This window comes from Brassica oleracea, chromosome C9 (assembly GCF_000695525.1).
Source record: "Brassica oleracea var. oleracea cultivar TO1000 chromosome C9, BOL, whole genome shotgun sequence".
Taxonomy (NCBI): Eukaryota; Viridiplantae; Streptophyta; class Magnoliopsida; order Brassicales; family Brassicaceae; genus Brassica; species Brassica oleracea.
In genome coordinates this window covers 33,377,090-33,393,079 of record NC_027756.1, presented here as the reverse complement: position 1 = coordinate 33,393,079, position 15,990 = coordinate 33,377,090, and the positions used below count along the sequence as shown (strand labels likewise).

Below are 15,990 nucleotides of genomic sequence, written 5' to 3'. Positions count from 1 at the left end.
ATAGAGTTGAAAAACAAATCGAGTACTCGAGAACAACACTGTATAAAGTTGAATAAGTCACTTTATGGATTGAAACAATCAGGCCGAATGTGGTACAATAGGTTAAGTGAGTCCCTAGAGAGAGAAGGATACAAGAATGATCCGATCAGCCCTTGTATCTTTATTAAAAAATTCGCCCAGGGCTTTGTGATTATAGCAGTGTATGTTGATGATTTAAATATCCTAGGAACCTCTAGAGAGATTTTCCAAACAGTTGAATATCTTAAGAAAGAATTCGAAATGAAAGATCTAGGAAAAACGAAATTATGTTTGGGATTACAACTTGAGTATATTAAAGATGGAATCCTTGTGCATCAAATGACATATACAGAAAAGGTACTCAAGAGATTTAACATGGCCGACTCACACCCTTTATCCAGCCTCATGGTCGTGAGGTCCCTCGGCCTGGACACTGACCTATTCCGTCCTAAGATGGACGATGAAGATGTCCTTGGTCCCGAAGTGTCATATCTCAGTGCCATAGGAGCTTTGATGTATCTGGCAAGTCACACGACCAGATATATGTTTTGCCGTGAATCTATTGTCTAGATTTAGCTCTTGTCCGACCCAAAGGCACTAGAACGGGATTAAACATGTTCTTCGTTACCTGCAAGGAATGAAAGACTTGGGTTTATTTTATACTAACCAAAACAAAGAAGGTTTAGTTAATTTTGCTGATGCATGTTATCTTTCGGATCCACACAATGCTCGATCACAAACAGGCTATGTTTTCACACATGGTGGAACGGCCATATCATGGCGTTCCATGAAGCAGACGATCGCGGTCACATCTTCAAACCATTCGGAGATCTTGGCTGGTCATGAGGCCAGCCGCGAGTTGTTTAGAACAGGGGGAGTAATACGTGTTGTACTCTTTTTCCTTCACCATGGTTTTGTCCCACTAGGTTTTCTTGGTAAGGTTTTAATGAGGCAACATTTAAAGCGTATTACAACCCCTGTATGGTTATGGCATCCAAGGGGGAGTGTTATAAATCATATTGTGGATGTCCATAACCAGCTCATACTAGAGAGAGAGCTGGCAGCCATGAGAGAGAGAGAGAGAGAGCCGGCGCCTAGAGAGAGAGACATCAAACCATAGTTTTCCTTTTCTTTATTAGATTATGATTCGTATTCTTTCCATATTTGTATTTCCTTTCTTTAGTCTTTCCATAATTCTATGACGGTGTAATTCCCTATATATAAAGGACTCCTTATGTTTATGAATAATACAGAAAACATAGATTCTATTCTCTAGTTTCACAACAAATATAAGGTTTTTTTCTAAAAAATTTTAGGACTCTATTTTAAAAAGAAAATTTTAGGACCGTATTTTAAAAAAAATTATGTATCTTATTCTCATATAAATAAAATTTGCACAGGGCCCAATATATGATTGAGCCGGGCCAGGCGACAGGAGCCCCGGTTTGGTTGAATGAGGATCTTTTTGTAAATGTAAGAATTAGCCTGTGATGTGTTTTGGTGATGGCGGGGTATTAGGTTCCGGGGTTTGTTGCTGTTAGGGAGTGGTTGGGTCTGCTGTGCTGTTAGGGAGTGGTTGGGTCTGCTGGTTTTCTAAGAGGTGTAAGAGCATCTCCAATCCAAAACACTATTATAGTGTCAAGATTACATTATTTTAGTGTGATTTCAACACTAAAACTTTTTTCATCTCCAACCCAACTCCAAAACGCCATTTTAGTGTGGTTTTTATACTAAACCTCTCCAATCCAACACTAAAAGTTACACTATTTTAGTGCAACACTATAATTTCACAGTGTAGAATTATAGTGTTGCGTTAAAATGGTGTAATTTTTAGTGTTGGATTGGAGAGATTACACTAATATAGTGTGAAAATTACACTAAAATAGTGTTTTGGAGTTGGATCGGAAATGGTGCCATTCTCTTGTAATGATTTATGATAAATATAATCAACTCTCGATTGAAAAATAAAGAAAACAATATTTTAAGCTACAGTTGCTTCTATTTTTGCATATCATGAGTCCAGCGAAAATATTAGATATTATCCACTGCTAACTACAACTCACTACCATCTCTCAAAATATTCGAAACGAAACGTTGCTCCAGTTTCAAAGCTGCCAAAATTATTAAAAAGGGACAAAGTTTTCTCGGCTGATGGTCAAAACCTAAATGTTGATCTAAGTTTCCAAGATTCATATGTGAACTAAGAAATATAATTAAAAGGACTAATACGAGGATGAACTGGCAGACTGAACCTGAAGCAGGTGGTGGAAGCAATCGGCTGCGGTTGGACGGTTCTCCTGGTTCGGCTCCAAACACTTCCCTTGAAGTTCTCTCAACATCTTTGGCACATTAGTCAATCCACAAGTCTTTATCATATAACCCACTCCCCATACATCCACTTTCACCGCATGCAACCCTCTCTCCATCTCCGGAGCTTGCCTCCCATTCTCCTCCTCCTCTTCCTCGTCCATAGAGCGGTGCGGGTTAAGCTGCGGGGACTCAGCCGCTTCGTCAAACCCGCAAACAAACCATTCCGCGTCCGATGTGGTTGTCGTCATTTCCGCGCTTCTCATGACATTTTCCCATCTCATGTCGCGATGCATGAACGAAAGGTCATGAAGCGCAACAAGAGCTCTCGTCACACACATCAGAGACTCGATAAGATGATCAACATTACATGGTTTGACTCTTACTCCACGTGGCTTAAAACTCAGTGATAGTTCCTTCTCTCTTGCACTATTCAAATGCTCCGCGTGTGGAACTCTTTGGTCGAGAAAATCGTAGATTCCTTTCACTACACTCCATTTTCTCTTGCTTGAGTAATACTTAGTCACCGTGTTAGGGGTTATCTCGGTCACGAAATCTCTATGACTAATTCTCTCGAAGTCGTTGTAACATAAATGCCTCATAGTGCACCGATCTGCAAGCAAATGTAAAAGAGAAGCGAGACGGTAACAAGGAACCAAGGCCTTGATTCTGTCCGACGGTGAAGAGACGTCGAATGAATAAAGATCAGTGCAGACCACTCGGTCTTGCGAAGAACGGCTCAAAGCGCAGAAGGTTACGGTGAACCCTATTGCGTGGTAACCAAGAATGTAAGGAAGATCGTCGTACGACCAAAGAATCTTTTTGACCAATAGAGAAGAAGGAACAGCTGCACCTTCGCGTACCTTCTCGACCTCTTCTCCTCTCCATAATCCGAATCCTTTTACGAATCCCACAACGTTTGGCCACTGATCTTGAACGTTTTCAACAAAAGAAGACGAATCCGGTTTGCGCAAAACCACCATATCGCAAAACTTTGAAACCATCCGGTTAACGCAGTCGTCCCAAAGAGGGATCAGCGAGTCTTTGCTGGAGATGACGGAATTAGGGCTTAAGCGGAACATTACGGGGCTGATGATATCATATGTGATTGCTCTACAATCTAGAAGCTCCGTTGTGGAAGTGGAGAAGAAGAGCTCTTTCCCCGGCGGCAAGTCTTTGTAGACGTCTCGCCGGATAGGAAACCGGAGATTTTCTGGCGGCGGTTCTTGAATGTACCGTCCTAGCTCAAATAAGCTTGGAGGATTTGCAGCCGGGACCCGCAAGCTACTCAAGTAATGCTCTGATGGGTCTTGGAACTCCAATGTTGATATTGCTGTGTACGCATTTGTTCACTCGTTAATAATACAAATTAACGACCTTTAAACTAGGATTAGAAAAAGACTTACATTTGTTAATTGGCACTGCGAGTGGAAGCTGAGCTCGACCAATCGAATTTGCCATATTAACTGAAAAAATAATAACATATGAAGATTAGAGTTTTAGTTGCACACAAAAAAACAATTTACATTGGAGTGTGCATTGATTTTCCTCTTTAACGTTGTATATATTTTTTTTTACTAAAGCTTTATTAATCAAACAAACCTGCCATATTAATAGCAAAATTCTCTGGAATTATGTGCATTTGTCTCTATAGGATTATTCTTTACATTTTCGCGCTCTACTGTATAACTTTACAGAGAGGTTCAGTGGACTGATATCGTAGATCCATAATATTTCCTCGCTCTATAAGAGTGTAGAGAAGATTCATAGGATTGGTTTTCCTCTTCAATTAGTTTATAGTTTAACCACAAGATGAATGCATGTGTGTGTTACCTGAAGGTGAAGGAGCAGATGATGATGTTGACTTTTGTCTTCCAAAGACTTTAAGATGTTGACCAGAAATGAATTTATCCAAAGAGAATCCTCTAAGAGGTCCATCGTCAAAAGATTCCATTGTACAAGCCACTATGGAATCATCCAAGTAGGTGAGCTCGTCTGCATTCAAGAAACTCGACCCACTAACCCTAATTCTCCCATAATCAACCTCTCCTTCTTCAGCCCACAAGTTAACCGATTCCTCCCAGGTTAACCGTATTTTCCCAATACGACGAAGATCTTTTAAAGATGAAGAGGAAGAAGGAATCGTCTCAAAAGAAGGATTGAAGTATGACCTATTAGAGAATAAACCTGACCCTCTACCAATGTTGTGTGTATACGGATATTGAGGATGATCATCCCCAGCTATCGATAATGCTAGTCTCTTCCCTCTTCCTAAAAAATACATAATTAATTTTTCTCAAACATTATAAAAATAACGAAAAGTCATAATTATAAACAGATTCAACTTCATTTTTATCAATAAATAATACCAGTTTCAGCTCTTAAGCTTCCCTATTTATCAAAAATAATCTATTAAGACTTAAAACACAAATTATATTAGTAATTAATTTGAAATGGAAATTTCTAGTTAGTTATTGATATAATTTATGAGAAACTTTTGAAAATGATAGCAAGACAATTTAAAAAAAAATAAAATGCACAAGCCGTATGCTATAATTGACTATCAAATAACAATGCACCTTTTAACAAGTCAATGAAATAATAAATAAACAAAAATAGTAAAGAAGTAATAAAAAAGATTTTACCGATCGAAGTGATACGGTTATTATCAACATCATCGTCTCTTGAAGTCATGAACGGTGGATGAAGAATAGGAGGAAGCGTCTCAACAGAAGGAGGTGTTAAGGTAACGTCAGCCGGAGCTCCGCCAATACAACGTTTAATAGAGAGAGCTCTGGCACGTGGACCCATGAAAAGAGCCAGTTCTTGGTACACTTCTTCGTCGAAAGAAGCGGGAAGTCGATGTTGTTTCCTCTCGTAAGGAGAGAGCCTGAAGTAACTCTTACCATATTTCTCTCTATCTCCTCCTTTCTCCCACTCGTTCACTTTCCTAAACTCACCAAGCATGTTGTCCCATTTCGTACCGGCGATTTTTGAATCCCGGTTTACACCGTTTCGGTTTAGGAACTCAGCTACTTCCCTGTCTTTCTCAGCCCGTGTTTTCCCTCTTCCCTCGCCAGACCCGGAACCAGGCCCGGTTTCTTGTTTTTGGTACTGGACTCTCCAAGCTTTTGCTAGCCATAGCATCTCGTGTGGTTTCCATACAGGGCTCACGTATTTCCCTTTTCTGAATTTATGTTGAAACGAATCCGTTTCGAGTTGTTGTTTCTCGGTGTTAATACCTTCTTGTTCCAGCGGTGAAGATGCGGCGGTTTCAGTGGAAGAGGCGGCTACAACGGTAGTGGAAGGGGACGGTAATGAAGGGAATGTGGCAGCAGTTGGTAAGGTGGAAGGTGACGGCAAGGCTTTCCATTGAGGTGGAGAAAGACCACTGGAAGAGATGAAACGTGGTCGTTTGGGGATGATCGGAGCTCCCGGAGAAGAGACGGTGGCGATGAAGATCGGAGAAGGGTGGAAAGATTGGTGATGGTGGTGGATGGGTGATGGGGTTGGAGTTTGGTGATCAAGTGAAGAATCTTTAGGCGAGGAGATTTGATTTGGTGATGGTTTTGTAGCATCTCCTTTTGTTGTCTCACCCATTTCAAGAAGCACTCAAATTAAAGAGTGGATTAAAAATAGCCCAATATGAGTTTTTATTATTAAAAAGAGAGAGAGAAGGGAGCAAGAAGAACCAGATAATCTATTTTGTTTGATCTTTTGAGACTCAAGCTGATTTAGTTTATCTGCCTTTGGGGGTTTATGAAGAGTGATGAGTCAGACGACTATTAGGGTTTCTTTTTAGCTTTTTGGTGGGCTTTGCTTTTTGCAGAGAAATGAAACGAGTGGTGATGTTAGAACAACCTCATTTGGAATTTCTGGCAATGTGAGTATCTTGTACCAAAAAATAAAAATAGCTAACAATATAAAAATGAGTGGGTTCTCAAATATGATAACTCTGCCCAAAAGTATTTCAAATAAAATTGCTTTTAAAACCAAAATATATTTAAAAACTTGTACTATTTTCTTATATGTAAACAGAAATTTAAATACAAATACTATTCAATTTTAATCAGTCTACAATAGTAAAATGTTTATTAGAGTAGGCTCCCTTTAAGGCTTTCGCTCTGTTGTTAATATTTTCAAAGGTAAATGATTTAAATATCACAAAAATTATGTTAAAAACAAATTTACAAGAAAATATTTAAATAGCATTAATTAAAAATAAAATGACTAAATTACTTGAAACCTTGAACCATTATCATAGTTTACCTCTTAAATACTAAACCATAATCACTAAACCACAAACCTAAATATAAAATTAAAAAGTATTTTAAAATTTGATGTAATGCTATTTCAGAAGAAACTTATTTTGTATGGTATTTTGAACAAAATGTATTTTAATACTATCATACGACCTTTCTCTATAAATAATAATATGTGACATTGTATAAATTTTTGCCAAGTTATATAAAAATATCGTAATTCCTATTCCTCTTCCTTTCTATGTTTTACTAAAAACCACAATAAGCTTTTGTTTCACCCAAAAAGACCAGACTGGAAAAGCCAAATTAACCTTAATTCTTTGACTCTTTATATTTTTGTTTGCATTTGCTTAAGTATATATTTGCAAATGAGTTATAATTTTAGTTTCTTAAATATTGATTTTGAAAATGATAAAAGGCAAAAAGGTACATTCCTTAATTACAAAATATTTTAAAGTAATATAAATACAGATATAAAATGTTATAGTTTATTAATTCACATAAATATAAAAACACTAAATACAGATATTTATCTCAATCGAGTTTTTTTTAGTTTAGTTCGCAAATGATTTACAACAGTATTCAAATATTTAAAATGTTGTCAAATGAAAGATGAAACAAATAAATCATTTCTTACATTTACACTTTCAAATGGAGTATTGTATTTTATCTCACATGATAAACACAAAGTTACGGTTGAAAACAATCGTTTCTCATTAAAAAACCAAAAAAAAAACAATCGTTTTCGAACTTATCTACAAAAAAAAAAGGGCTTACAAATTTATATGACCGACAGTAGATAACAAGATACCATAGTTTTAAGAAATATACACTATTTTTGTGACCACACATTCAGGTAAATTATGTTTTATCTAATTTGTAAAAATATATGTAACATTTATTAGTGATGGATATTTACAGTCATTAATCAAACAAAGCATGATTTGTTTAAAGTTAAATATAAAAAGAGATACCTGTGGAACCTGGCGCAAATATATACTACTCAGTTTTTGCTTAACGTTGATTTGATGTTTGATTTTGACAACTAGAAAAGGGTCAGAAGTCCATCATCATTGTCCTTAAGACTGCAAACGCGGCTTAAGAATTAATTTCTCTGCTTATTATTTTGTTTTGACATATTATTATAATAAGGTTTTTAATACTCCTATTTCTTTTGCACCAATGTAGAATCTTTGGTGATTTTTGTTTTTCGCTAATTGAACAAGAAATAAAAAATTAAAAAGAGAAAAGAATAATAAATGTCGGAGGAAAAAGGGACTGAGGGTGTGTGTTTTGTGCGATAAAAGGGAGAGGGGAAGGGATGTGGACACATCGGTTCCATGCTTCTGCTCCATTGACTCTCATGCCAGTTTTACCTTTTCCGAGCTCTTTAACTCAAATTGTTTATTAACTTTTATCAAATTATAACATTACTAAAAATACTCTAGTATTAAATTTATTTTTTACTATAAATAGTTACAACATGTATCGTTTTACCTTATATTATTGTGTTCTCCAGCTCAACCCCACTAACCAAAGCAATTAAACGGAAAAAGTTAACTATACACCGAATCGTTGTTAATTTTGTCTACAGCGTCAGCGGTGTCCAAGATCCAAAATTGTTTACCTAATTCTCAATCTACATAAATTGGTGATTAGATTGTCACGATGTTACATATAAATTTAATACGAAAATATTTGGTCGATTGTGCCTCAACTCTGGTTATTCCAAAAGCGCATATTTTCAGAATCGAGTGAAGGTTGGAGTGTGAAGATGAAATGAACGCTGGAAACATTACCCCGGCCCTTTTAGCAAAAAGAAAAAACATTATCCCGGCCTTGATTCGACCTATATACAGTATGTGTGAGTATGTAATTATGCCCGTCTCAATGTTGACTTTCCAAACTTGAATTTGTTCTGTTGGACTTTTACTAATGTGCTACAAGTAAATTAATCGATGATCTTATAACTTGTTTGCAAAAAAAGAAGAAGAAGATAATCTTATAACTTGAATATGATAAGTGCTTGAGGGAAATGTAATAGGGGTAAAACATATAGTACGATGTCTTAAATAACAAACCGTTAAAACACAGAAAACAAGTGAAAAATGATGGGCACGATCACCAAACCATAAAAACTCATCTCTCTGTGCTATATCTCCAAATTTAAAATTTAAAACCCTAGTCTCTCTTCCTATATATACTTTTTCTCTCTCTAGGTCGGCTGCTGCTCACCTAATTAACAGACCATACACAAGCACCTTCTGTCATCACTTTCTTGTCACGAAATTTTCGATGTGTTATACACAAAATTAATTTATTGTTTCCCCAAAAGGGCACATACACATGCTGATGCCTCATCAATGAAGGTAAAATTAGCTTTTCTTGTTTTAACATTTCTAGAAAGGATTTGTCTTTGTTTCCACATCTATTTATAGGGAGGCATCACTTTCTTAGTTCTATCTTCGACGGTTGATACTATATCGACATTTTTTCATCATTTTTTCTATGTTATCCGGAGTGTAGATTAATTTCGGCTTTAAATCACATACACACACACATTATAAATATCACCTTAGGAAAGTGAAAAGAAGAAAAAGTGGTGGAGAAAATCAATACGGTCTCCTTTACGGAGAATATATAATCATGACTATATAATATGCATGCTTATGAAATGCTAACATTATTAGCTAGAGTTTGTCCAAGATGTGGAGCACCAGAAGAGACTGTTACTCATGTTATCTTTGAGTGCCCACCGGCCTTACAAGCATGGGAACTATCATCAACGACGTCGAGTTCTCAAATTTTTCCGGTATCTAGTATTTATGCTAATATGGACTATCTTTTTTAGAGAAAGAATGGTATTCTGCAGCCAGAGGATGATAGAGATCCTTATCCTTGGATAATTTGGTACATCTGGAAAGTTAGAAACGATAAATTGTTTAGAGGAATAGACAGAGACCTATTGGAACTAGTCAGGTATGCAAAGAGTGAGTGCCAAGCTTGGTACAATGCAAGAGACACTGTACCGGTCCCGCCACATGCACAGACTGCTGAAGAAACACAAGCCTTAAGCTTGGGTAATATTTGTATGGTGGATGGTTCATGGACCTCCACCGCTCAGTATAGTGGAATGGGATGGGTTTGGAAGGATACAACGGGGAAGATTCAACTCATGGGGTCAAGGAACTTGAGGAGGCGGGAGACAGCTTTACACTCAGAACTGGAAGCGTTACAATGGGCAATGGAGAGCATGATATAACACACGACCTGTCAGAGGTTTGGGACGGACTGCAAGGATCTGATTGCAATGATGGAACAGCCACAAGCTTGGCCCAACTTCTCAACTGAGCTGAAAATCATTCAAACTCTTCGGTTGTGTTTTTCGGACTTCAAGATCAGCTACTTTCCAAGGACACATAATGAGATTGCAGATTTGTTAGCTAGGAATGCACGTTCTTTTCATAGACCTTTATGTTTTACTGGTTGTTCTATTCCGGTTTGGCTTCCCAGATCACCTCAAGTTTGACTAATAGAATAGTCGTTTGCTGCCAAAAAAAAAAAAAAAAAAAAAAAAGTTAGAGTTCGTCTTAGAAAAAAAAAACATTATAGTTAGATAGAAATTGCTTTGCCTCGCGCTTATATGAATTTTGTTATAAGTAGAGAAAAAAAGAGAGGAATTGGTGTATTTTATTCAATGAACAAGGAGTCTTTTATATAAGATTACAATAATTTGGGGACAAAGTATAACTTGGAGAACAAGTACACTTGACAATCAAGTAAATCTAAGACTTCCCATATGGACATCACATAATATTCATAACACTTCTCCTTGATGTCCATTATACCGAAGTACTTTCAAAACGCCATAGGTGTTGCCTCGTTAAAAATCTTACCAGAAAAAACCCAATGGGAAAAACCATGATTAAGAGAAAAAGAGTGCAGCGCGTAATGACTTCCCCTCATGTGTACATACGTCAAGATCTTTGAGATAAAACACTCCGATAAGGTGAACTAACTTCTTGAAAGTAGTAGTGGTTAGCACCTTGGTGAATAAGTCAGCGAAAGTTTTGCTTGAACGAACTTGTAGAATACCTACATCGTCATTCTTCTGTAGTGCATGAGTCTTCATATGATTTGATCATTTTCTTGGATTCTCTTTAGAACAATGATAGACTTTCATCTCTGATATTGTAACATTCTCCTTGAGCGTCTATCTTTTGTGTGTTCTTTGTTGCCTCGTTAATACCTTGACATGGAAAAACCCAATGGGACAAAAACCATGATAAGAAAAAAAGAGTACAACTACAAACATCATGATATTTCTTCCCCTGGAAACAATATCTTCAGGATATGCATTCTAGTCAAATATATCTCTTTTAGGAAATTGAGCTTAGCAGAATAGCTCGTTTGATTTCTATAATATCTAGGATCTTTAGACTTCTGGTCCATAATTTTCTTTTGACTTAGACAACAAATTCTTAGTCTATCTGGACTTCAAGCCAGATATCTTTACATACACTCGTCTAATCATTTATCTTGTACATACGAGTTATTCATGCTCTTATTATAAAAGTTACTTTTATGACTTTATCCCTTGTCATATGAAATCACATATTTCAATCATAAAAAGATTAGTAATTTACTCATATTACATTTTAAGTATGGTACTTCAAGACCAAACATGTAAAAGCTTTTAATATATATCCCATGAAAGCGAATTTGCCTTAATTCGATCGAATAGCTAGAGTTCCCGGGAACGTGGTTTTGATATCATCAATCCTTCAGAGATTTTATCTTTTAGGGATTTTATCTCTTAGGGATTATCAGTTTCAAGTGGATTGTATAATTCAAGTTCTTCCTTTATTGCCAGACTAATACGGAACATGAAAGTAGTTGCATCTACCACATGAGACTATTCATCTTCACAATCAATTCCATATTGATCATTCTTTGGTGCAACGACTCATTTCTATCCCACTTGTTTTACACCTTCTAGTGTATGGACTATTGGTCCAAATATCTCTCTTTCATAAGAGTTTGAATCTTTGTCTATTGCTTCTTTCTGATTTGGCCAATCATCTCTTTGTGTACACTTTTCAATAGACTTTCTTTCATGATCCTCTTTCTCATTCATCATATCAACTGCTACTTTGCATGCAAAAATATCTTCGACGTCGATTTGCTTATTGGTTCCATTTTATTTCGTGCATGACATAGCTTATTGAGATCTCTTCATTGTCTCAGGTACCTGAATTTCTTTAAGTCATGTTTAATGTCTCTTCTGGAGATCATTCAAAAACTCTATTGCCTCATTTTGACCATTATCTGTATATGATCCTTTTCATATACGAGGATTCTTATCTTAGGAACCAACATGTCTACCACGCTGCAGGCGTGACTAGTAGTTTGATATTGTTCTTCTAGAACATTTATTCTTATTGGAGCATTTAAGCTAGTATATGTGACTTGATCACTCTATCTATATGGGTCAGTAAATGTGTATAGCAATTGCTTTACTAAGCTCTACAACTGAATTATCTTTTGGACTTATATTTCACATTTTATTGTAGTCCGGGGATCATTGATAATTCATTTCAAATTATTTTCTTTTCCAACTATTTATTTTCTCCCTTTTATGTTAGAAATACTAATTCACTTTTAGCATTCATATCGAGCCTTACTTATATCCTTCAGGGATGGCTCTGGATTCTTAAGTATCAATGAAGATTCATATCCAACATATAATGCCAACCTCATTTGAAAATTCATCTTAATTAAAGCTCTATGGTGGAGCAATTGGAATGTATATTGCACATCCAACATTCTTTGATGGAAAATGGTTGGTTTCTGACCGAATACCAATGACGGGGAGAACCAGTGACTACTTGTTGGCTTGATGCGAATTAGTGTTGCTTAAAATATTTAACATTTATCCCAGTGATTTTTCTATAGTCGTCAAAGAATTTAAGAAGTGGATTCACCAGTATTATAAAGACGCATAGTGGGTGATCAGTCCACTAACATCTCCTTTATTCACGCCAATAACTTCATTTGGCCGGTGAACACCGTATTACCATTTTATCTTATGAGTAAGCAACATATGTGAAATCATTCGCAAGAATCTTCTGGTTCTTCAATGAATATTCACTTAAATCATTATGTATCTTTTCGCATCATTACTGAACCAAAATGGTCTAACTGGTTCATGCCAAATGTTTTGTAAACTTCTGGTTTACTATAATTTTATCTCCATTACACTAATATTTCTGATTTGAAATGTATATAGCATTTATTTTGCTTATTGTCTCAACATAAGTGTCTCAAAATCCTACATATTTAATTTGAGAATGATTCATCAATCTTAGTTTTAGTGCAAACATAATCTTTTGGATGTTTCACTTATCATAAAATGTGAGATTGTTTAACTCTTTCCCTCGAGATAATAACACTATAGGTTTATCAATCTCGAATGAATCTCATTTTTGAATCAACAACATACCCTACATGGGTCATGTATTTTTCTTAGATCCTTCTAACTTTCGAGACTTATAAGAATACAATAACTTAAGAACTTTAAATTGCATTATTAGGATCTTTAATTTGCATTCTTAAGAACTTTAAAATGCAGTCTTATGTGCAGTAATACTATTTACCCTTATGGAGCATTCATATATCCTCTTTTTGAACACTCTATAAGCTTTATATTAGCTTGTATTGTACTCACAATAGTTTTCTTTCATCTTTAGATGAATGAAGCATATCTCTTCTTTACTTTATTTTCTCAACTTCAGGTGAGAGTATGGATTCTAAAAATAAACTTTTTGAATCTTGACCTTATTTATATCCACATTCACATCTACAACCACTTTTATGTTCATTTTCTTGAACAATACTATTTGTGTTGATTTTCTTTTCACAGTATAAATGTCATATTCTCTTTAAGAGATTAATGGATCATAATCAATTAGACGTAATTTATCATTTTACATTAATAGCTCACTATTTTTCTAAGTCTCAAGGATACAAGGTATAAGTATAAATTTCTTTAATCTCTTTTCTCAATCATGTGTCTGCTGGACAATATTACTTGCGTAAAAAATAATATTTTTCAATATATATGCATTATTAAAAATTTGTTTGAGAAATTTTACTTTTAAACTTAACATCCAACATATTTGGCTTTATTTAAATATTTCAGATCTTATAATCTTTAAATTGTAATGAGCTTTAGGTCATCATTTCAGGTGATAATACCTTTCTTTAGATTATGCTCCAAGTTTTATGGAACTTAGGTCGAGCCTTAAATTTAAAACTCTCACATGTACACCAATCGTAATGAAATATAATAATAACGCTATTTAGAAATATGTATCAACTGTCATCATAAACATTTTACTATATTAGAAAATAAAAAAAACTTGTAGAATAATTATTATATGTGTTAGTTTCCTATTCTCATTCTATTTAACAAGGTTTTTATCCAATCAGTAAACAAAATTGTTATCACATGTATCAACTTTCAAGTAAATTACTTTACCTATCAAACTTTTATCAACCTTATATATAAAGCATGACAAAATAATATTTATCTCGATAAGAAGGGAATGGAGTGGAGAACTGGAGATCTAACAATATGTTTTCAGCTGATTATGTTTTAATATAATATCTTCTCCTTAGTAGAAAATATATAATCCCGAAATACTTCAAATTTGCTCATACAAAATATGGCTATTATGTTAGTAAAACATAATGAACAAAAAATAGGTAAAATATGTGTATGCTTAAAGTGATAATTATGACATAGCATAGCACCAAAAGTAAACCATAGTATAAACGAAATTATATTACACGGTTACAATATATAATACCACAAGCCGGTTTGATAATTAGGTAACGAAATATATATGCAAGCTACATTTTAACCTCTGGTAACTAAATCAAGCATAAAGAATAGTAACTACCAAAAATTTATTGAAGGAAAATATCATACTTTCTTTTTAATGCATTAGCTTTATGAATTTCATGAGTTTAGTCTAACTCTAAAATGTAAACATGCTTTTATTAATAAACGTAAATCTAGTCTCACAAATATTCATTCATATAAACTCTAGTAATTTCAAAGTGAAAACGACCAAGTGTTTTAATAATCCTCAACTCATAGAAGAAAACAGTGTCATCTCATCAAGCAATCAAACGGATGACCAATTACTATACATAATCAGATTAATGAAAAACGAGTTTATTCAACAATTCATCTCTTTTATGTTCAAAGCTATATTTCGATATGGTCGAGTATTAAAAAGAGCTAGTGAAACAATATGTCAACAAAATATGAATCTCATTTAATCAAACAAATTTCTAGATCAGTACCAAAGCATAAGAGTAGTAAAGATGATAATATGCATAACAAAATTAAACGAAATCAATCTACCGCAGATCTACAATTATGAATCAATAAAGCATTAAGTAAATTAAACATCGACTTGCAAGGTTACAAAACTGTTCCAAAGCCAACATGAACTACGCATGCCATGGATTAATTACGCGGCCGGTTACGAAACAGTTATGACATCTAAATATTGTTGAAAAATATTGATACGTTCAGCAAAGCGTGACTCGATTTAATATTCAAACATATTAAATCACATCTAAAGAAAACATACATATGTCACGTATATGTATTAAATCAAGAAGACCATAGACAAATTATGATTTAGTTAAAGCACAAGTGATACTTAGCTCAATATAAAATAAAGCAATGGTCGGCGTGGAGATGATGTCTACTAGGGTTTTGAACTTTACTCGGCGGTTAGGGTTTCGTGCTGATAACGTGTTGTAAATAGAGAAAAAGAGAAAGAAATTGGTGTGTTTTATTCCATGAACAATGAGTCTTTTATATAGGATTACAATAGCTTGAGAACAAAGTATAATTTGGAGAACAAGTAGACTTGACAATCAAGTAAATCTAAGATTTTCTATATGGACATCACATAATATTCATAACAAATTTAATTTTTAACTGTATACCAGAGGCAATATGGGATTCTGTATTTTACTCATAAACTGATCTTTTATTAGTGTGTTGATTCTAGAAGCCCCTCGACTCCTTCATTTGAGATTTTTAGAAAATAGATTTTGTGTAAGACAAAGACAAATCAAGACAATTTTGTTTCTTACTCCACGGTTTGTGGATGGAGCAGCCACTAATAGTTGTCATAATCGCTATAAAAATGCTGAATGAAATAAATATTGGTGCACTAAGAGCATTTCTAACATGCAATTACTATTATTTTTTTGTCGTCTATCAATCTAGGCTAGATCAAGTAGAGAACAGACGAGCCGATCCTCCGAGATGCATCTACATCTGTCCGGGTCTGATCTATATGGAAAAAAATATAAC

At 34.8% G+C, this 15,990-nt stretch overlaps 1 protein-coding gene across 1 annotated transcript; it reads right to left on the bottom strand.

The window, feature by feature from the left end:
* Positions 1-2,167: 2,167 nt before the first annotated feature.
* LOC106316914 lies at positions 2,168-6,027 on the bottom strand. Its single transcript, XM_013754777.1, has 4 exons — positions 4,971-6,027; positions 4,159-4,596; positions 3,732-3,791; positions 2,168-3,658 (listed from the first exon to the last, which is right to left on the bottom strand). The coding sequence occupies exons 1-4, from the start codon at positions 5,923-5,925 to the stop codon at positions 2,241-2,243; spliced, it is 2,871 nt and encodes a 956-aa protein (XP_013610231.1). The 5' UTR covers positions 5,926-6,027; the 3' UTR covers positions 2,168-2,240.
* Between the last annotated feature and the right edge of the window lie 9,963 nt (positions 6,028-15,990).